Genomic DNA, 22,776 nt, shown 5'->3' with positions numbered 1-22,776 from the left:
TACAACAATCAGGATACATTATTCCACTTTATCTGTAAATCATCACTTTACATCAATCCTGCATACATTTCATTATTTTACAACACTCTAAATAGACAACAATATAACACAACTGCCTTTTGTTGAGGCAAACACATACTTAGGAAAGTATTAGATGTTAAATCCCACAGCTTGGCCAACACAGTGCCCTTGAGCTGAACACTAAACCCACACTGCTCAGACTACCACAGCAATTAACTTAAGAAATCAAGACATGGTTGGGTGGTATCCCTGCCAGACTCCAGCTACTTAAACCTGGCTCACAAAAGTCAGAGACTTTGGACAAACTTAACAATGAATGAAGACTCTACCGTCATGAGGTTCCTGATGACTATGTGGTCAGTGCTTGGACGCAGCGTGGCCGCCAGATTCTTGACCAGCTCCTCATGGACAGTCTTCTTTAGTGAATTCTCTCTCTCTGTCTCATACACATACTGCAATAAGAGAATAAGGATGTAGTAAAAGTTAACCATGATCGGGAAGAGAAGTCCATCTATGTTTGCTCTTCCTACAATGACTTCACTCTTTACAGGCCAGGCATACAAAGACTGTAGAATCAGATAAAATATACTACATAAGCTGTTATTTTCACGTACATATCGTCGCTGGGGTGACAAGACCTTGCATCTGCAATTTTGGTGAAAATGACTTTTTGGATTAATGGTCAAATAATGGGTTAAGTGACATCCTGTCCAAATCCCAATTGTCTTACTCCAAAAATGAAGCCACCACGGCATGTCAAATGAAAGGCTATCCCATTCGCTACAGTGCTTTGGCCGCCATGTTTTTTGGCTCTCCTGAACATTTGACATTTTGTAGATACGAGGTCTTGTCGCCCCAGCGACGATATATTTTCGCAAATGACAAAGTCATGGACATTTTGCGAGATGCTGCTTTCTTGAATTGACTCCAAGGCTATAATAACTGCACTATCAACCTAGTGCATGGCAACAGTTTTGCATGTTGTAAAATTCGCAGCCGAATCGTAATTTCCAATAGTTCCAATACATCACACTACACCCATCATGAGAGCTTCTGCCAAACTTAAGTGATACAAAAAGATATATGTTTCACCAGGTTCATATCTAATCAAATATTCCGTGCTATGAAGAAAGAAGAGGGACAAGAGCCAGAGAGTGTCTATCTTGTAAAACCTTGGGTTCTGATACTAACCTTCACGTAGGATCGCAGAACATCTTCTCTACCAACATCTTGGACTTGGGCCACGATGAAGATTATAATCCTGAGTAGATCAAGGGTAAGTCAAGTACATCTATCACTCTTCTGTTTGCACACTTTGGATAATTAACTATTCAAAACTCAAAGCTGAGTTGACTGAACTCATACTTGATTCTTGATGAGATAATCCCTCTTGCAAATCATTCTTCAGTTTGAGCTGGTAACAGATAAAACTCACCTGATCCAGAAAAGTTGTCCATAGCCATGTTTGTTGTAACACATTTGCAGATATCTTCTACTAGTTATGATTTGATTTGTCCATGTTCCATTTAATTCTTTATCCCCACCATATTGTAAGATTTCTAATTTGGAATTGATTCATTTTTTTTAATGTTATAATCAGCCTGTCTCTCCCTTATTTTAATATTGTTATGCACAGTTGAGTATATTCCTAAAGAAATTGCCCAATATAAATTGACAATCATTACTGTCATTATTATACAATTTTATAAAAGCTGCATACAATCAGACTAACACATAACACGCATCATTTCATCATGGTGTATTGTATAGTACCTAGTTGGAAATTGCTCAATTGAATAGGTTTGAAAGGGTATGTGACTGATTGGCTCAAGGTGCTCATTTCCACCGATGAGTTTATAGTCATAGTTTCTACAGGTGATTCAGAAGTTTTGAAAAAGGAACTCAGTGGAAGATTTGACATGATAATGCCAACAGATGCGGCCCTAGAGAGAATAAAACAACCTGGAGACTGGTCTCCTGGGTAGACAGCCAGAAGAGAAAACAATTAATCTCTCTTTGAGAGAGGAGAAGGGAGCATTTACAAGACATTGTGATGTGAATTGTTGAGGAGAGTAAGACTAACCGAACTACGTTGAGTTGGACATCATCCATGGTGCTGAGAGGCAGAAGGTGGAAGAGCTTGTTGAAGATCACAGGAAGGTAGTTGATGAATGTCTTTGGAACCATAGCATGCATTGCCTGAGGGAGAAGTACAAATCATTATTAGGCAATATTTCCACACTCTCACAACATCACTTCTCAAAAAACAAACAACAAGAGAGGCTAAACAGTTAGCCATCCATAGGTAATATTGATTTACAAACTTCTCAAAGTACAAGCGGTACAAATTGCATCTCTCTGGTCAAGTAGTATGATGCACATTTTAAGAGCAACTTTGAAACTCTGTATAATTTTATGAGTAATCACAGAATTCAGTGGCAACATCTGAGACACTATTGTCATGACGTCAATTCTTTCAAAACTGTGCTTGTGAGTGAGGCACCATTAGATCTGGGTATGGTGTATTTTGGCCTGAAGTTTTTGAATGGTGTGATAATGACAAAAAAAAAAGGAGTATTCAAAGTATATGATGTACATGTAGCATGGTAAACAAGTGATTTATGTAATCAGAAAAAAAAGGGTTCGTTGGCAAAACTAAAGATTCATTGTTAACAGCTTCAAAGATGCCTCGTGTCATGACAATTCTGATTGAGGTATAGTGTATAGTGATCTGAAATACAGACAGATCTAGTACTTTAGGCTAAATCTGCCATACACCTCTGCTGTGTGTAGGGATCATGGATCAGAATGCTGGATGTAATATTCAATGCTAAACCTGCCATACACGTTGTACACCTCTGCTGTGTGTAGGGATCACGGATCAGAATGCTGGATGTAATATTCAATGCTAAACCTGCCATACACGTTGTACACCTCTGCTGTGTGTAGGGATCACGGATCAGAATGCTGGATGTAATATTCAATGCTAAACCTGCCATACACGTTGTACACCTTTGCTGTGTGTAGGGATCACGGATCAGAATGCTGGATGTAATATTCAATGCTAAACCTGCCATACACGTTGTACACCTCTGCTGTGTGTAGGGATCATGGATCAGAATGCTGGATGTAATATTCAATGCTAAACCTGCCATACACGTTGTACACCTCTGCTGTGTGTAGGGATCACGGATCAGAATGCTGGATGTAATATTCAATGCTAAACCTGCCATACACGTTGTACACCTCTGCTGTGTGTAGGGATCACGGATCAGAATGCTGGATGTAATATTCAATGCTAAACCTGCCATACACGTTGTACACCTCTGCTGTGTGTAGGGATCACGGATCAGAATGCTGGATGAAATATTCAATGCTAAACCTGCCATACACGTTGTACACCTCTGCTGTATGTAGGTACCATGGATCAGAATGCTGGATGTAATATTCAATGCTAAACCTGCCATACACGTTGTACACCTATGCTGTATGTAGGTACCATGGATCAGAATGCTGGATGTAATATTCAATGCTAAACCTGCCATACACGTTGTACACCTATGCTGTATGTAGGTATCATGGATCAGAATGCTGGTTGTGTGACTGTTTTCTTACCTTAACACAGGTGAGGATTTCCAGACATCCATTCCTGGTGCCATCCCAGCCTTCACACTGCATGAAGAAGTTGTGTAGATGTGGGTCCTGGAAACATAAAAACATGTGTTGGCATAGTAACCAGTCCAACTTGATTTGGTCTTCAATATCAAGATCAAGTTTTAAACTTTTCATGCAAAGAAATCAATTTAATTCAAACTAATTCTGTACCTCTATGACTTTGCTAAAGACTCTTTTTATGGTTCACGCTCTTTGATGTTAAAAAGGCTAACCCACATCTACAAGTAAACCAATACAACATCATTAGTTTTAACTTGGGGTTCACAGAGAGCATAAAGCAATCTTAAACTTTTATGACAAACACATATCAAAATCTAACAGCAAATAACTTGGTAATTTAACTGATGTATTCACCACGGTATAGACTTTTCTGGATTTCAAGACAATGGTAAAGTTTGAATGGTAGAGAATACATACATCATTGTTTATATATTCTAAAATTATTTCTATGTTACAGTTAAGGTTAAAAGTTCTTTGACTGCTGGCTTTGCGATGTTGTTTATGAATCAAATCTAGAAAACCTATAACAAGACAAATTAGTATCATGCTTCCACCCTATTTCAATGTTTCTGTGATACTCACCGTTGCATAGATTGTGGTGGCTGGTTTTAGGTTGACCTTCAGCAATGGTTTCCCACCATCAACCCACTTCACTTCAGGTCCCTGCAGTAAAACCAAACATGATACATTTATGAACATACAACTTGATTAAATGCATATATCAATGGATAAAATTACAAGAAATAAACACTGTATTAAAGCTACTACCATATTTGCCTTATAACCTTCTTATGGCTAGCAAGCTATGTTTTAATAGTAGTGAAAACCTACACTGTGGAGCAATGCTTGGGAAACTGCCTCATTCTACTACTACATATAAAAGCATCGCTAGATTTTGTGGGTCTTTTTTTTTTGGGGGGGGGGGGGGTTGTGGCAGGAGATTGACAGCTTTTACTGGCTCTTTTCATTACTTGATATTTTGGATGCAAGTTTCCAAGGAATTCTTTGGCTCTATTTCCCTGTATTCAATCTCAAATGATCTACAGGTCCTTATGTAAATACTCCTAAAGAAGTAAATCACTCCAAATAACTTCTCACAAGGCCAACATCATGTTTATTAAGTGTTACTACAATGATGAAGGGCATTGTGTCACTGAATACAGAATGTTGACAAAATATAAAGACATGCAAGGGCACAAGAGACACAGAGGGCATGTAAGCAAAGTGGCTACCAGTACTCAACCCCTGACAAAGGAACACACCGCTATGATGTACAATGTACATGAATACAATTATCTAATAATTGAGTATGCACTACACATATGGAATACAACAACTTACACAGTAAAGAAATCCAAGAACATGGAGATGAAGCATTCACCCTTTTGTGAATGTACTAATTGTTTACTACTTGATGCTTTGGTAAGCAATGCTTGAAGGATTGTAATGGGACAAAGAGGCAGAGTGGTTCTATTCTTCCAGCCTAAAACATTCAGTCAGGTAACAGTCCACATCACTGGGATCTTTGACATCGAGGCTTACAGGTAAGTGGATTGAGAGGAGTGTCTGCATGGCAGGGGGAATGTGAACATGCCTTACCAACAGATTGAAAAAAGTACAGGGACCCAACACTGATGTTGTACTGTGCTCCTTGAATCATAAACATCATGTTCAGCAGGGAGAGTGAAGAGAAAGAGTGCAAGTTGGAAAGCAGAACATGTGCTAATATACTGTTCTAGATATATAGTGTATTTCATCATTTTTTCACAAGGAAGCTAATGAGCTCAATCTCAATAAAATAACCTGATGCACTCTGGCTATGACTACAAGGAGACAGACAGGATGTCATGTTTTGGCATTAGCTCATACCCAATGAAAATGGCGTATACTGTAATAACTGGAGCTAGTAACTATTGTCAATGCATGAGTAGGGAAGTGCTATACTGAAGGTACTAAGAGGATGTTTTACTATATGATGGTGGCATACCCACGCCCACCCTTTCCTAACTGACTATGACATCTCAGATGGGTTATACAAGTGTACTATGACAACCACAGACCAGACGGATAGGTCTGAGTAACAATGACCACAGACCAGCTGGGTTGGTCTAGGTGACAATGACCGCAGACCAAATGAGTTTGTCCATCCGATACTGACCAAAGACCAAGCTGGGTTGGTCTAACAATAACCACAACCACAGATAAGCTTGGTTGGTCTGTATGATATTGACCACAGACCAGCTGGGTTAGTCTGAGTGATAATGACCATAGTCCAGTTGGGTTAGTCCATCTGATACTGACCACAGACCAGCTGGGTTGGTTCAACAATAACCACAGATCAGTTTGGTTGATCTTCGTGACAATGACCAAAGACCAGTTAGATTGGTCTGTAAGATATTGACCACAGACCAGCTGGGTTGGTCTAGGTGACAATGACCGCAGACCAACTGAGTTAGTCCATCTGATACTGACCACAGACCAGCTGGGTTGGTCCAACAATAACCACAGATCTGTTTGGTTGGTCTTGGTGATAATGACCAAAGACCAGTTAGATTGGTCTGTAGGATATTGACAACAGACCAGCTGGGTTGGTCTAGGTCACAATGACCACAGACCAGTCGGGTTAGTCCATCTGATAATGACCACAGACCAGCTTGGTCAGTAGTCTGTGTGATATTGACCAAAGATCAGCTTGGTTGATCTAGGTCACAATAACCGCAGACTAGTTGGATTGGTCTGTGTACGATATTGACCATAGGCCAGATGGGTTGGTCTAGGTGACAATGCCCACAGACCAACTGGTTTTGTCTGTATGAAAATGACTAACTCCAAATGGTATCATGGTTGTTTGATATAAATGACAGGTGTGTGTGTTAATATAGGAGAAAGTGGTAATGGTAAAATCAAATGTCTGGCCGATCATCTTTACGACAAATATCTCACTTAAAATTAACTACAGCCACAAGTGTACTGACATCAAATATGATCAGAAGAGGAAATGCAATGCAACAATTTCAGGTTCAGCAGTTTTGACAGGACCATAGAATGCTTTATCTTATTGATGAAAGATGACCTGTGACACCAGTCTCAAGACAGACACTTGAATTCTGAGATCAAAGCAACTGAGCTTGATGGTAAAAATCATAATATTAGATCTATGGCTGACAACACTGATGTGTGTGGGAAGGACGGGAAGGGCAAAGAGAGATGTGAAGGGTTGTATTCACACATCAAGGCAGTACACTTCAAAAGAATAAAATGGGTTCACCTTGTGTTCTATCACATCACGAGGGATTATCATCAATTGACAAACATGCCACTGATTCATTGCAAAGGTGCACTTCTTACTGATATGGAAAATCAGTCTGGGTACCAGTAGTTATCATGAACCACACACTAAAGCCTGCAGGTCATTTCCCTTGAATCTACACTTTAAATGAGTAACAAAAGATTCCAGACTGCAACAATCACACATCGATTTTACTTGGGCAAATTATTGCAATAGCATAAAATGTATATCAAATATGTAACCTGTTTCTTTCGTTAATCTTGTTAAAAAAAACTTTTGAATGTATGTGATACATTGTTTGCCCAGATCACAAAGTAAAATGAGATCATTTTACTGTGGTGTAACCTTGATTGTCTACTTACCCGAGTTTGGGAGCCCCTGGCTGTCAGGTAGCCAGGGGGCAGGTTAGACGATACTGGCACCTGCATCTCCCCTATGTTCATTTTCCTGACAGAGTAAACAAAATGATAGACTGAGCTGAAGATCAGATTAAACAAAGTTGGCAAGAATGAGTGTCTTTCATTCACCATCTTACCACGTTAAGTTTAATGCATACCAGTAGTATTATGATTAATGTACCTGGTAACCTTCCTCATAGGTTAAGGAAATTGGCATCAGAGATAAACATAGACGCTGCAGCTTAAGTTTTTATCTAAAGACAAATTTGCCAACCGAGTCAATAAGAAGTGAATGCAAATACTTTCTTCCATCGTATTCAGTTTAGATTAATATCATACAGAGCACTGTGAGGCTACAGATTTGAAACCACACTCACTGTGACGATGCCTCCAACAACGGGATCCAGGAATAGCCCACTGTAAGAAGAAGATATGAAAGGTCACATTTTAAAGTTAGCTTTCTTATCAACTCAATTCTACTCTCACCATCACTCTTTACTACATGTATGTGACATTTACTTTGCCATCACTTTAGAGAAGAATGCTACCACATGAGAATAACAGCACTATCAACACATTACCAGCTTTGGAAGGACATTTCGCACAGTAACCTGAGTGACAGATGAAATATCAACACTGACTATTTCTTTTTTTATATATATATTTCACAACAACAATATTTGTCAAGAACACACATTTGTACAATGGCGGACAAAGTATGGGAAGGAGACTAACATGGTCAGCTTTGCCTATAATATCACTTTTTTTTTTTTCCAAATATGAAAGGCATGCAAACTAAAACTACTCTACTGAATAAGGGTTCACAAATGCACATGCACTTGACTAATGGAGTGAGGGCTTGGGGGAACACAGAACAGGAATGGTATACACTTAAAGAAATCAACTGACAACTTTTGAGAACTACACATAAAACACATGTCTCCTGACTGTAATGTTACTGACAGAGCAAACAAAACTTATTACATCATTTCACAAATGCATGTATGAGATGTCTTTTTGATGTCTTTTTAAAATGTCAAGTGTTTGAATTCAGCTCAGATAGAACATCCCTGTTCTCTTCTCAGCATCCAGTATCACATGTCATTAAGTTGTGACCACTTGATAATGCTACTGATAAACATCTGGCATTATACATGTAGATCTTAAATCCTATATGTCAGTGATAGCCTACGCCCATTCTTTAACCACAAAAAGCAAGGCAGTACATACCACACGTTATATAACATATAGTGAAATCTGTTGTTTCTCTACAAGTAAATCTATAAAGCAGAAATATATATAAATATTTTTAACTTGAATATAACTAAATATTTTTAACTTGAATATCACTCCGGTCTTCATATTTATATTTGCAAAGGCACGACTTTTATGTCTTCAGCAGTGCTTGTTTGCACTTTTTTTTTTTTGGTGGCAATGCAATTTGTATTCGTTTTCATTTCAGAAATACATGACCAAGAAAAAACAGACGCAAAGGTTACACCATGATATTGTTGAGGATAGAAATAGAAACAGAAGATGAATATGTTGTAAGCTTATGGCTTGATACGAACAAGGCAATATTACATGTACATGGACGAATCTGGTTTCAAGGAACAATTTTACCTAAACCTGATGGCATATCTCACTGTAAACAAGGTTTAATATCCCGCTAAGTGAACAAGTAACTTAAAACAATGCGTGATGATATGGTAGAGAAGACAACAAAGCAGAATGAAGGGTGCCCACAAATATTCAACGTCTCTGTGCTCTCCCAATAAAAGAAAAAAAAAACCATCAAAATGAGTAAGCATTCACATCATTTGTGAACATCTGATTTTGTGGCTGAACAAAGTACCTTCCAAGGGTTCCACTTTAATATGGGGAAAGGCAAATTTGTCAGGGAAGAGGGGAGAAGAAGAGAAAATAAAAAAGAGAAAACAACAAAGAATGTGCAATGGATATTTTTATAAATATGTGTGTGTTGTCTTTATATCTTGGTATTATGACATACAGTGACACTTCAAGACAAAACAAAATGGAAGCATGAAACATCACTAGTGGTAGTATTAGCAAAAATCTAAAAACAGACCAAAAATGACTTTACTGGTAGGAAAATGTTTACACTACATCTGTATGCAGTACACATTAAAAAGGAATGTAGTTGAACTATGAGATGTAAGATTACTAGTAGAGCCATCTAACTTGAATGAATGAATAATTGCACACTAATGCTTTCTAATAGCCAGCAACAGTTAGTGTCTTGGAACCTTCACATTTCTATTTCTGGACAAGTCTGGCAAGGAGAATGAAATGCTCTGAAATCAGTCAGAATACAAGAAAAGAAAATTCTGAGTATTCTACACAAAATTGGCATCATTTTCTTCAACCACAGTAGAGAATTCACTACGGGTAATCTAAAATATTGATGTACTGTGTTAATAGAAGATACACCTAACCAACTCATTCTCACAAATACATACACATACATGTACATACATCAACTTACAAAGTTAAACCAAGTCTCTAAACCAAAACAAAGTATACATTGAAACAAGTGAGAAAAAAAAGAAAAAAAAAAACACCTCACAGTAACAAGCAAGTTAAAAGAAAATGAACAGGTAACAGAAGAACATAGTGAACACTTGAGAAAGAAAAAATGAGTATGTCTAAATTTTGGACCTAATTGAAAGTATGATAAAAAGTTATTAAAGTCTTCTATATTATCACCTCAACTACATAGGATGTACTGCTGGTTAACATAAACAAGATTTCTTGAAATATTTTCCAACAAGTGAATCGTTCCTCAGAATTCTTTGTATATATTCACAATCACTGCTATCACTTATACCCATGCCTTTATCTCATGTCTTGTTTCAATATCATACTATTACAGGATAGCATGATATGCAGATTGTCTATATCAATTTATCTCGAAAGCCCTAGATCATTACACCAACATTTAAATGCTGATAATACCAAGGCACTGGAAAGCCCTGATACTAGATTTCAATACCTCAGTCTGAGTTTTTCAACTTTGCTAGTGATCCCTTCTGAAGTTTCGCATCATGGAAATCAGAGTTACTCAACTGTCTGCATTACTGACAGTTACTTGTACTATTCTAAATGGAGAAGTGTGCCAGAGTATCATGAATGGATGTTAAGGGAAACATGGCTGTTTTATCAGAGCTCACCAAAAGAATCCACAGTCTCCTTCTTCTTGACAGTTCCCTTGCCAGTCTCACAGCTCACATGATAGTAACGGAATAACAGATGGTGTTTGTTGGTCAACTGGGTTGGAAGAGCAAGTTTAACCTGATGGAGAGAAACAGAGAGTCACATTCTGGCTTTATACTTTACTTCATTGCTACAGAAAACACTGAACACCATAAATGAACAGATTATTTGAAGTGAGCATAAAAATAGTAATGTGGGCCTAGCTTGGAACATATCATAACCAGACATTTACCATTCTGTAGCTTGACTTTACCTCAAGAAGGCTAATACATGTAGTACAGCAGCAATGAAAATACCAACTGAGCTTGTTGGTCAGCTGATTTGACAAAAATATTTTGTTACTCATTTAGTACTTCATTGGGAGTACACAGTATATTATAGTCCTTGTTTATCACATGGAGAATACAGTGCTAATATATTCAGTAGGTCTATACAATGTATGTTGGGGAAAAAATGAATTCAAGTACTATGCACTCACTGTCAGGTACAGATTACAAAGAAAATATGCCTATAAAAGAAATTATTTATCCATCCAGTGACAGGAAGAGATATTACCCATGAACTAATAAAAGCATGTGTATCCGACAAACATGCCACACAGTCAAACAAGTAGCAGACATTTTTTCCCCCTTTTCTCTCTCAAAATATCTCCCAGGCTGAAATATACTGCAATTTGTGCAACTGGAATTCATTTTTCTTTTACTTTTCACTGTCTTTTCTACCTTCTTATTGTAAAATACCGTATGTGAAGAGTGTGCTTTTACTAAACAATTTGTACCTCATATTTCTACGAGCTTTTACCTTAATGGAATACAAATAAACGGAAATACAGTGTATGAAGGACAAATTTGTGAGCATTACTGAATAAAGAGCTGTAAGGCATTTTATGATGTCAATGTACGAATGTAAAAGAACATTCTTCATGCCATCTAAGGAGGATCTCCCCAGACTGACCTCCTCATAGAACTCAGGAACCTGCTGGTGATGCAGCACACCCACACTGCCTGCTGAGGTGAAGAGACTTCCTCCTGGTCTGCCATAGAAACACTTCAGGGGCTGGGCGCCCTCATCGTCACAGTCACGGAACTCAATGTGCATGGCGATGTTTCTTGCCTTTATCAAACAGGTTTGAAAGATGTTAGACAATTTTACAATTAGTGAAGAATTGATCCAATTCACTAGTAATTCTTTGAATGATCAATCAATCTACCAATCAGTTCCCAACAGGATTCTTCGTCTTCTCCTTCTTAAGTCTACCTCCTTCAGTTAGCTAAAGAATCTTGCAGACTGTGTGTGTTCACAGTAATTTGCATCCATTCGAGTGTTATTTACAATAAAATTCCCTCAGTATATTTACAGATATGTAAAAGCACATAGATAACAAATACAATGAACAAAGACTTGTCACTGTTATCATCCGTCAGTCAGTTATGGACGGCTCCCACAGATGGTGCTGCAACAATTTCTGAGGACAGAGAGTTCAAGCTCGTTACTGTTCTCAGAAAACACAAATTAATTCTATCACTATTAAACTATTTTCCTCTCAACTTTTATCAGAACTTAGATATAGGCACATATAGGTTATGACATTCACTATTAAAACTTCATTTTATTCCAGGATATACAGAGATAAGACACTATATCAAATGATGTAATATAACATTATTTGATACACAGGTCACATACATGTATATAGGACAGCATAAATAACTAATATACACAACACAAAGTGCCTAATCTTGCCTCGGGTTACAGGTCCTTGTATCTCAAAATCGCACATTTTCGGGAGAGCTAAAATTATTTTTTTTGCCCTATTTTCGGAAAATATCTATGTTGATGTCAAATAATTTAAGCATTGTTTTAGATTACACTGTACATTTCTAATTATATTGTAATGTTTTAAACTCAAATCAGTATTTTCTGATATTCACAACTGAGTGAGGAGGTTTTTAAAGATGTGCTAATTGAGATACAGCTGTACAAAGTCTTGTCCACCAAAAGATGATATGGAATAAGTTGGTTACATCAAGTTCTGACGAGTATTACATTGTATATCAAACAACTTTACATTACAAATTTGCTTGTTTCTTCTATCTGTTCTTTGGAATTCCACCTTGGGACTTGACATGCTTGTGGAACTCTCTCCCATCTTTTCTCTGTGAAATTGAAAAACTGTTATCACTTCAAAGCCTCACTCAAAACTCACACTTTAAACCAGCATTGAATTGCTAACTCTCTCTGAGGAGTCTGCGCCTTTGAATGTTTTTACAACAGATATATGGTCCAATACAAATCCTGTGGATAATCATCACCACCACGAAGAGGACGACAACCAAATACCTCTATCTCTTTTTTTTCTCGTTTTACCCTGCCGTGGGGACATAGCCTAAAAGAGCCAGTGTCATCAATGTGTGTCTCATGTGCAATATTACTCACTACAGAGAGTAGGTTGAAGATTGAAATGCTTACCTAGTGAGGGAATTGCCTAGTATGCTTGAATACAGCAACATACAGAAAACTCACCTTAGCATATGTCTTTTGTGTGTCATACTTGAGCTGCATAGGATAGATATACAGGTTGTTCACATATGTTGTGAAGGGATAGGCCACTTTCCCTGTCTCTGGCATGAACTCTTCGATCTCAAATGTGGGTTGGTCGGCCAACTCTGACGGCCATGGCATGATGGGTATGAGAGATGGCGTCAAGCAATCTGTGAAGCAGAAAACAGATGGAGAGAGAAAACCTTACATCACTGAACAGATTTTTTTTTTTTTTTTCAACTAGACCAATCCTATATGACCCTGTTTAATGGCAGTTTTTGTGTGATATACATACATTTGAATAAATACCGGGTATAGGATACATGAAATTATTGCAGATTCTGCTATACACTTTTGAAGTATTGAGAAAATGCATAAAACAATTTGTTCACATACACTGACAATATGCATTAAAAATGGTTTAATACCCAACTAACGTAAGACTACCAGTGGATTTAAAGTGAATATCTTCACGATGTGTAACAAACTCTAATTTGCTCCCACCACCCCCCCCCCCCACACACACACAAAATAGATTTTCCTATGTTATATCATACTGCAGCTATTACATGATGGAGACTGAAGACTAACAAGGCTGTTTAAAGCTTTTCATTCACCATGCACCAAAATAAGTACTAACACAGGAGTTCCAGATAAAAGATAAGACTATGGAAAGCAAAACAGTATACTCACTGCAAAGCATCCTCGAGAATGGTTCTAGGAACACTTTGATGGTTCCAGGAAGCTCTGTCAGCTTGGCAAGCTTCTCTGGGTTCCTGCGGATATCATGGAGGGCTTTCATAAGGTCTTCATTGGAAAGCTTTGAGCTTTCCTGACGGTAGATGGGTAAGAAACTTCCCTTCATATCCAGCTCTCCATAGTCATCCTTGAAGACACGCCTGTCCAGGGTAGAAAAGACAGCTTTATCACTCAGTAAGAACCATAGTGTCTTCAAGGTTAGGTCCATTTGTCATTACAATGTACTGTATTTGGCAAAATGTTGATTACAGAACAAAATATCACTCTAGAAGAGATACTTGTGACTATAAGGGCTTTCATTTTTATGGCACTCGATATCGATGAAGATGTAGCATCTTATACCAATCTCTTTTAATTTGTTCATTTTTTTTACCTTACTTCTTTCTGTTCCAGACAGGCAGGCATGCAGACAGACAGACAGACAGACTGACAAATGAGTGCTTTCTCATTAAACTATTCATAGCATCATCAAACTGCAATTCCATGTATACATGTACAGTCAAGAGAAAGGCATTCAGCAACAATGAAGGGTGTATTCATCATTTATCTCAATAATCAGGGTTCCCACAGAAATTTGAAAACAGAATTCCATGACTTTTCCATGACTTTTCCATGACTAAATTGCTGCTTTCCATGACTTCCTTTCTGGCACGGTTTCCAAAATCAGACACGTTATGATGGCCTCCACCTCCCCTCACAGCCATCTGTTCCACCCACTATCTTACTCATGACATGTACATCTATTATCATTAGTACATGTCCCGGGAGTTATGTAGAATTTGAGATTTCACAAAACTGGGAAAAATGGAAATCATGAACACCAATTATAATAGCAGAGTATGATCACAGAGTATGAGAGTTGCGAGACATGACAAACTGGAAAGCTGCCATAGCCAAGAGGTAAATGCAATTCCATGACTTTTCCATGACTTTTCACAAATTTTCCAAATTCCCTGACTTTTTCCTGACTTTCCATGACTACAAATTTTTCCTGGATTTTCCACGAGTGTGGGAACCCTGCTCATGAATTAGATTGAGATTTTCAAATTATAATCATAGCACTGAATAATTGCTATGCATAGCAGAAGTTATATTCTGGTAAAGAAGGAGAATTCATGTCTAGATAAATTATTTACTATTGAAGGATTTGGCTGTATTATATTATTGAATCCCCTGCTAAGAAATTAGAATTCATATACAGCTATGGTTTTGTTTGTTTTTGTTTAAAACACTGTCCCATTACAATGTAGTTGCAGACACAGGCATACATTATTTCAAAGGCCCTCAGTCTTCAGAACGTCATTTATAAGTAAAGTTGGAGAACCACGTATCAGTCTCACAGGTTTTTAGTCCATGGTGTGTGCCTGTCTAGGTCCTGGTGTATCTGTGTGTGTATCTCGCTGAAAAGATTCATCTGATTAGAAAATCAACTGGATGAATGTTCGTTTTATCACAATCAGTAGAAATTACCTTTGCTTGATAAGACTTTCGCCTGCTGGATCTGCAGGCTTCTTCAGATCGAGCGCAGTGAGAAGGACCTCCCACGAGCCGACATAGCTGGCACGCGCCGATCTGAGAGACTGGGATCGCATATATCGTATATAGACATATTATCACCGCTGGTAGGGAAAACAGATCACCATGTACACAATTCCAAGGACTTGGCAGAAGAGTTCAAGGACGTCACACTCGAGGACCATGAAGTTCTGGTCTCGTTCGACGTCGTGAGCCTTTTAACCAACACCCAAATCGACCAATCCATCAAGATCGTGAAGGATAGGCTCCAGAAAGACTCCGAACCCCACAAGAGGACCAATCTCACAGTGGACGACATCATAAAGCTCCTTGAATTTATCTTGTCTACCACCTACTTCAGCTTTGATGGCAAGATATACTGCTAAAAATACGGAGCAGCTATGGGCAGCCCTGTGTCATCCATTGTCGCAAACATCTACATGGAATACTTGGAAGAAGAAGCCATCACCTCCGCTCATGACGACATTAAACCTAGAGTTTGGAAACGGTATGTGGATGACATCCTTGCCATCGTAAAAGCGGACACAGTCGACAGACTCAAGGCACACTTGGACCAAGTTGATGACACAGGCATGAGCTAGAGCTTGATAACTCCATCCCTTTCCTGGACATCAAGATCACCAAAAGACCGGATGGCACAACCAAGATGGTCGTCTACAGGAAAAAGACACACACGGGACAGTACCTGAACTTCCAATCATACCATCCACTCCACCAAAAATTAGGGGTTATCCGCACACTCATGGAGAGAGCACACAGCATTGTCACCGAGGAGGCCGACCTGAAGGTAGAGGAAGAGTACATCCAGTCCTCCCTCAGGAAATGTGGATACCCTGGCTGGTCTTTCAAGAAAACCAAAAGAAAAAGGAGGGAAAATCAGACCAAGAAGAACTCACAGACCAAACCAACCAATCAGAGGAGGAAGTTGGTAACCATCCCATATGTAAAAGGGTACCTCTGAAGCCTTGCAAAGGATTTACCAGAAATACCACAGAAATCTCCACAGCATTCAGGCCACACAAGAAACTCAGGAACATCTTAGTACACCCAAAAGACAAAAGATCTATCGATGACCAAGCGGGGGTAGTTTACCAGATTCCATGTGTGGGAACTGTGAGAGAAGCTACATTGGAGAAACAGCCAGAACATTTGGTACCAGGAAAAATGAACACAAACAAGAAGTGGACACAGTTAGTGCATCCTACTTCACAAGAGGAAAAAGAAAAGAAACCACCTCCCACATGCACAAGTCGGCCAGCAGTGACCATGTGGCCAGTGAAAATCACCACATCAACTAAAAGAAGTGTTCCATCCTAGCCAGAGACTCTGGGAAAACCTCACGCTGGATAAGGGAAGCCATTCACATTCGAAAACAAGAAGGGAAAACCTTCAACCGAGACCTGGGGCAATACTCACTTTCCTCAATATACGATCCCATTCTCTCAGATCGGCGTGCGCGAGCTACGTCGGCTCGTGGGAAGTCCTTCTCACAACGCTCGATCTGAAGAAGCCTGCAGATCCAGCAGGCAAAAGTCTTATCAAGCAAAGGTAATTTCTACTGATTGTGATAAAACAAACGTTCATCCAGTGTGTGTGTATCTGTCTGTCTTTCTGTCTACCTAGTTTAACCATTGTGACTCACCTAGCTGCCCAGGCGAAGGGCATGCGGTACTGACCCATCCTGCTGCAGAAAACTTTGGCTTGCTTCATGACCTTTTGACATGTCTTGACCGTGTCGCTAGGCTTGGTATACGGGTCAGCGCAGTTGGCGATGCTGCCTTGGAGGACCTTCTCAATCCTGGCCACAAGGTAGATCTCTGAGTTTGGCTGTCTCACTGAGAAGATGCCCTGCGGATGGTGCACATATTATTTTATCCAAAGAAATCATTGACAGACATCAAGGTGCATGAAAGTATTATGATTATCTACTGGGCGATGTAAGGAACTGGCCAAACACTGACAGAGGCACATCCTTTTTTTCTTCTCCAATTCTTTCTTTTTGTTTGGAGATGTCATGTTGACTTTAATAAAGATGCAATATTTTGAAATATAAGGACTTCAAAATACACTATGATAACATGTAAGCACTAGTTCATTTTCACATGGCTTGCAACGCTATCAGGTACATTAAGATTAAAGTGAAAACACAATTCTTGTATGCCTGCAGAATTGTCATTTTTTGCTCTACACTGTGGATAAGAAATGCGTGAAAGAATGCCATAATAGCATGATTTCAGTCAGGTAACAATGAAAATGTGAAATATTAACCAAAAAGGTTCACTAGAAGTATTACAGTCTCATATACCAAATTGTGGTTGCTATGAAAATCTTTATAATTGATTATCGATAATCGAGCTATTGGGCCACAGAAGCACTAACTGATCTTCAGCGCTATAGTGAATTGCATGCAGCTTGTTGGAAAATAATATATGATTGCTAGGACATGACTGATCATCATGTAACATTCTATCTACCCACAATGCTGAATGGGGAAGGCTCTTTATGAAATGTTAAAGAGCTTACTATTGGAATAGGAATTCATAGTTTGAGGAAAATCAATCTAGAAATGGCTGAGATATCCAAAAATAAAGTAAAACAAAGCAATCCTTATAAAAGGTGGGTACCACCTTTCATTAGTATCAATTTGTTTGGATATCTCTGCAATTTCAAAACCTATTTTTATCAAATGAACTCTAAATTTCTCTCAGAATGATATGCTCTTTCATATTTCATAGGTTTCTTACTATCTCACAAAGACAAGTTGGAAACCTGAAGTCTAATCTCAACCAAACCTATACCATTCCTTTAAGTTGCAAAAAATTGCAATGTAAGAAGATAACACAACATCATCAAGTTTTGAAAACAAAGATCAATCCAGCTTGTGTATAACCCTAACATAGGATTGCATTGTGTACATGTAGCTCCACCAGAGGATTGTCTTGTAAAAAGCAATGGCCATCTGGTTTATCATAAAGCCTTACCTTCTTAGGGCTCTTGATCCAATTCTCATCAAGATGACTGACATCTGGGATGCTAGGTGGTGACCTTGGAGTCTCCCCAGATGAGCCATTTGGGGAGTCATGGAAACGCTCCAGCATCTGCCGAATCTCTGGAGGATTGGCATCAATGTGGAAGTCCTCTGAGATTTTGCATTGGTTCCGACCGTCATACAGGGCCAACGTCACAAAAAATGGCTCTGGCTACAATTGGATAGGAGAAAAAAAAACCCAAAAAAACTAATACTGTTATTAAGTACTCCTTACGACAGTAACTTGGCCATGTGCAATGGAGAAGCACGTGCTCATCTCTTTTTCCCCCCATGTTTCCTTTTGGTCAAAGGTGATATATCTGGGATACTAGACTACAGTGTCAGACCATGTAGATGGATGAATTCATGTATACTTGGTACACATATTGGCAAAAAAGTGCAGTACACCATAGTGGATTACACTAGTGATGACTTTCCAGATAGAACAAATCGCAATTTCACGTTTTAAAGGATTTTGTAAACTGTTGAGTACTTGGTCAAGTTCTTGGTCATGATACATGTTTTCCAGACTGGGGATAAAAGGATGACAATGGTTTCAATAACACAGAGGAAAATGATAATTGTATATCTTGACTTCAGATGTTGCAATTGACTATCTCACTACCATGTTTACATGGTAGTGCCATTACGACTGAACCCTTGCTTGTACAGCTACAGGCTGTAAGCAATCTTAGAACAGTATTTCTGTGTATTTTTTGGCTTGTATTGTTTTTAATCTAATGTACCAAATTTGTGAAAACTGATATGTCTGACATGGTACTCACGTTATACAGCTTGCCATGTTTGCCTGGTGACTCTGTGGGCTCCCCGCTAGAGCTGAGGGCAGCAGACAAGCGAAACTGGAGTTCATAAAACTCCACCACAAATCTCTTCCCAAACTCTTCTTCATACGGCTTGCAGTCTGGCTCTCCGCTTGTCTTTTCTCCTTGCTGGAATAATGAATTACAAACATTATCAAGATTACTATGCAATATTACCATCATTACCAGACAATATTACTATCATTGCTAGGCAATATTACCATAGCTTGCAGTCTACACACTATTCCAAGGAGTAGCCAACAATCAGCAGTCATGATACTCAAAAATTGGGTCAGCCGATGAGCCATCTACAAAAACTGAAAGACTTTTAGTCAGCAATGATTTGTACAGTATACAGTAGTACCAATACTTTAACATTCACCTGTTATAACTTCCACCAAGGAGGTCATGTTTTTTGCTGGTGTTGGTTTGTTAGTCTGTCTGTTTGTTTGCAAAATACCTCAAAAAGTCACAAATTGATTTAGATGAAATTTTCAGGAAGTTAATAACAACACAAGGAACAGACGATTAAACTTTGGTAGTGATCTGGATCACCATCTGGATGTAGGACTTTGTTTCAATTTTTTTGCAGGATTATTTTTCACTGGTAGGGTCCATCATGAATTTTAGATGGCATGCTCACTCGTGCCAATCTAAGAGCCGTTGTGCTATTTGGCCAGAAAGTACAGTGGAGGCAGCGACGACTGCAAGGGCATCTTTTGATGGTCAAGGAATCTAATCATGTAGATATGAATATTGTACTATGTGTAGGGGTAGAAATCATAATATGGGTGGAAATGAACTGCTTGGCAGTGGTCTGCACTCGAGTGCTTTTCTAGCTTATCTTGGGTTCTTTAAGATATCTCAAAATGTTAGTCACTTGGGACATGTACAGATTATGTACAGACTGCACAGTTTTTTAAATCTATTTTTTTTTTCATCCTTCCAAGTTAACTCTGCGCATTCGCAAACTGGTGACTTGCATTCAATGCATTCTCTATAAACAAATGTTTATTTTCCTGAATCTTGGTCCTTACAAATTCACTACAATTTCTGGTTTTACGGTGAGTTTGACAATACATTTCATGTAATGCTGTATTTCTGTGTCTTGCTACACACTTTGAAGAATTTTAGATGTACCTGATTAATATCATTCATTTCTAGATGTAAGCATAAATATTGTGCAAACTTTACATACATCATTTATCTGTCAAGTCTCATGCTCCTTACCTGCATCCTGGGGTAGACATAGAACAATTTTTGTCGGTTTTCTCTCCTCTTTTGAGCATTCATCCTCTCCGTTTCCCTGGCATATTTCTGCAGCTCAGGATGTTTGCTGTTCTCTAGACTCAGCATGAAGTTCTCTGGTTTGCCCGTTGGTGACAAGTCATCTGCATATTCTGTGAATGAGATATACATATTGTACATTCTTAAACAGTAAGGAAAAAAACATGCCATCTTCCATTTGTGTCTTACAGCTGGAGTAAATCACATTAATGTTTAATAGAAGGTAAGTACGGCACAATAATACACACCTCAGTTTTGATACCCTGTTGGCATTTTTTAATGAGAGTTAATTTTAACGGGTGATATCAGAGTATTGCTAGAGATTGTGTTTCCAGTAAGATACAATGATGACTTAAAAAGTGGATATTCAGCAATGATTTAAAAAAAAAAAAATCTGAACTACTGTTATACAATGTAGGCAGTACTCCCACATAGCTTGTCTGCATGTTCAAAGTGAAAAGAGTCTGTCAGCCATAATGGAGAGAATACCATCACATGGCTGAATAGAGAAGGAAGACGTCACTACCTTGATCTAACTCATCCATGGAGGACACGCTCTGCTTGTCACTGTTTGCATCTGCTTTCTGCTGTTCGATCACCTTGTTGAGGGCGCTGTACCACTCCTCCATTTCCGCATCACTTTCTGCAGCAATGTTGTAGACAAGATTCCTGTCTTGCATGCGAAGCTCCAACCCAAACTTTCTACCCTTTGAGGACTGGTTTTAAAGAAGAAGGAAAAACATTTGTAGAGAAAGATGAGATATGATCCTTACATCCTGATCTCTCCTTCTCTCTCGTCTCTCTCCATCTGTGCTAAACTTATTGTAGATACACATACCGTAATATCACACGCTAATACAAGTGTACCTTGCAACAAATGCACCAAAAGTCCATTGCCCTGAATGATACAGGAATTCCTTCATATCCCTCTTTTTTTTTCATATGACTTTTTTTCCCTTTAACATCATCATTCTATCACTTTTTGACCTGGTGAAGATTAGTCCCAAGAGTACTTTTAAGGGCAGGTGTCCATGATATATGTGTGTTACAGTAAAATCTGCACCTCCTCAAGGGTTATAGACTCTAAACCATACAATACAGAATTTTTCACACAAGACCAGAATATTGTCTTGTGAAATGCCAAAATCTGCTTTCAAATCAACACTGACATACCCAAATCTTTTTACTTCAATCTCATGGTTCAAAGTGATTTTTTTTTTTTAACAGTAAGTTTACTTCTACATAACTAACATGCACTTACACTTTACATTACTGAAAAAGTGAAAATGTATTCTGTCTAATGTCATGTATTGAGTAAAAGGCAGGAGTTGTACAGTACACACACAAAAAAATCTGCAAATAAAAGCAATAACAACAAAATATTTTATGTTCCTCCCATGGCAGTTTCACCATCTCAATTTCAGTCTACAACACATAAAATGGCAAACAGCTTTCAGACCTGCTTTAAAGAGCCACCTCCCCCCCCCTCCCAGTTTTTTTTTTCCCCCTCGATGAGTGTTATTAAACAGACAAAGACCAATGAGGTGAAGGCACACATCGCCTTTAATAGCTGACTTTAATCAGTGACTAGCTGCCAAGCAAATCTAATTCTGGCATCACCATGTGATGGTCACAACTATTCTGCCTAATCAGGTGTAAAACTGTCACAGGGATATCAAAAATAGTCAGGGGCCCAATCTAACATGTAGCTACTAAAACACAGCAGAAATCACTTCATACAACCTGAAAGAAAAGCAATAGCCTGATTTTGCTACGACACGCATTTCCCATAGACACTTGCCTGAGTATACTCGGGACTCATCCTCAATATGGGTTAAGGCATTCAGTGATCATGAAACATGACATCTTTCACACGAATTCCTCCTGAGCGTACACATTGTAGTAAGTAATGAAACCAACCTTAGTTTCCACTCCATTTACCAGATGAAATACCACGACAAACTAGCCTGTCCCATTAGTGTCAATCAATCTCAGACTGATATGCTACAGCTTCATCCATCCACTCTACCTGAATTCTACTCAATCATGACAACATGCACACATCCCTTTCACTATAACTGGAAGGTAACAATGCTACGTACTTACACACCATTCTCACAGACTACTTGGATCACTTGCTTGCTGTTTATTCATCACAGATCAGAGCTACCAATGACCAAATATTCC

General features: G+C 38.6%; 1 protein-coding gene across 1 annotated transcript in view; it reads right to left on the bottom strand.

The window, feature by feature from the left end:
- LOC140244723 (dedicator of cytokinesis protein 9-like) overlaps nucleotides 1-22,776 on the bottom strand; it is a 205,058-nt gene that overhangs the window by 85,243 nt on the left and 97,039 nt on the right. Inside the window, exons 7-22 of the mRNA XM_072324337.1 lie at nucleotides 21,116-21,305; nucleotides 20,533-20,702; nucleotides 19,267-19,431; nucleotides 18,435-18,653; nucleotides 17,096-17,301; nucleotides 13,852-14,057; nucleotides 13,141-13,328; nucleotides 11,572-11,730; nucleotides 10,575-10,695; nucleotides 7,761-7,800; nucleotides 7,348-7,432; nucleotides 4,279-4,359; nucleotides 3,637-3,723; nucleotides 2,105-2,220; nucleotides 1,213-1,282; nucleotides 351-473 (exon numbers count right to left, since the gene is read on the bottom strand). Coding sequence (XP_072180438.1) covers nucleotides 351-473; nucleotides 1,213-1,282; nucleotides 2,105-2,220; nucleotides 3,637-3,723; nucleotides 4,279-4,359; nucleotides 7,348-7,432; nucleotides 7,761-7,800; nucleotides 10,575-10,695; nucleotides 11,572-11,730; nucleotides 13,141-13,328; nucleotides 13,852-14,057; nucleotides 17,096-17,301; nucleotides 18,435-18,653; nucleotides 19,267-19,431; nucleotides 20,533-20,702; nucleotides 21,116-21,305 — 2,226 coding nt within the window. The remainder of the gene's footprint in view (nucleotides 1-350; nucleotides 474-1,212; nucleotides 1,283-2,104; nucleotides 2,221-3,636; nucleotides 3,724-4,278; nucleotides 4,360-7,347; nucleotides 7,433-7,760; nucleotides 7,801-10,574; nucleotides 10,696-11,571; nucleotides 11,731-13,140; nucleotides 13,329-13,851; nucleotides 14,058-17,095; nucleotides 17,302-18,434; nucleotides 18,654-19,266; nucleotides 19,432-20,532; nucleotides 20,703-21,115; nucleotides 21,306-22,776) is intronic.

Source organism: Diadema setosum, chromosome 21, assembly GCF_964275005.1.
Source record: "Diadema setosum chromosome 21, eeDiaSeto1, whole genome shotgun sequence".
In the NCBI taxonomy this organism is placed as follows: Eukaryota; Metazoa; Echinodermata; class Echinoidea; order Diadematoida; family Diadematidae; genus Diadema; species Diadema setosum.
Note: the sequence above shows the minus strand (reverse complement) of the source record. Positions and strands in the feature narration are given on the sequence as shown.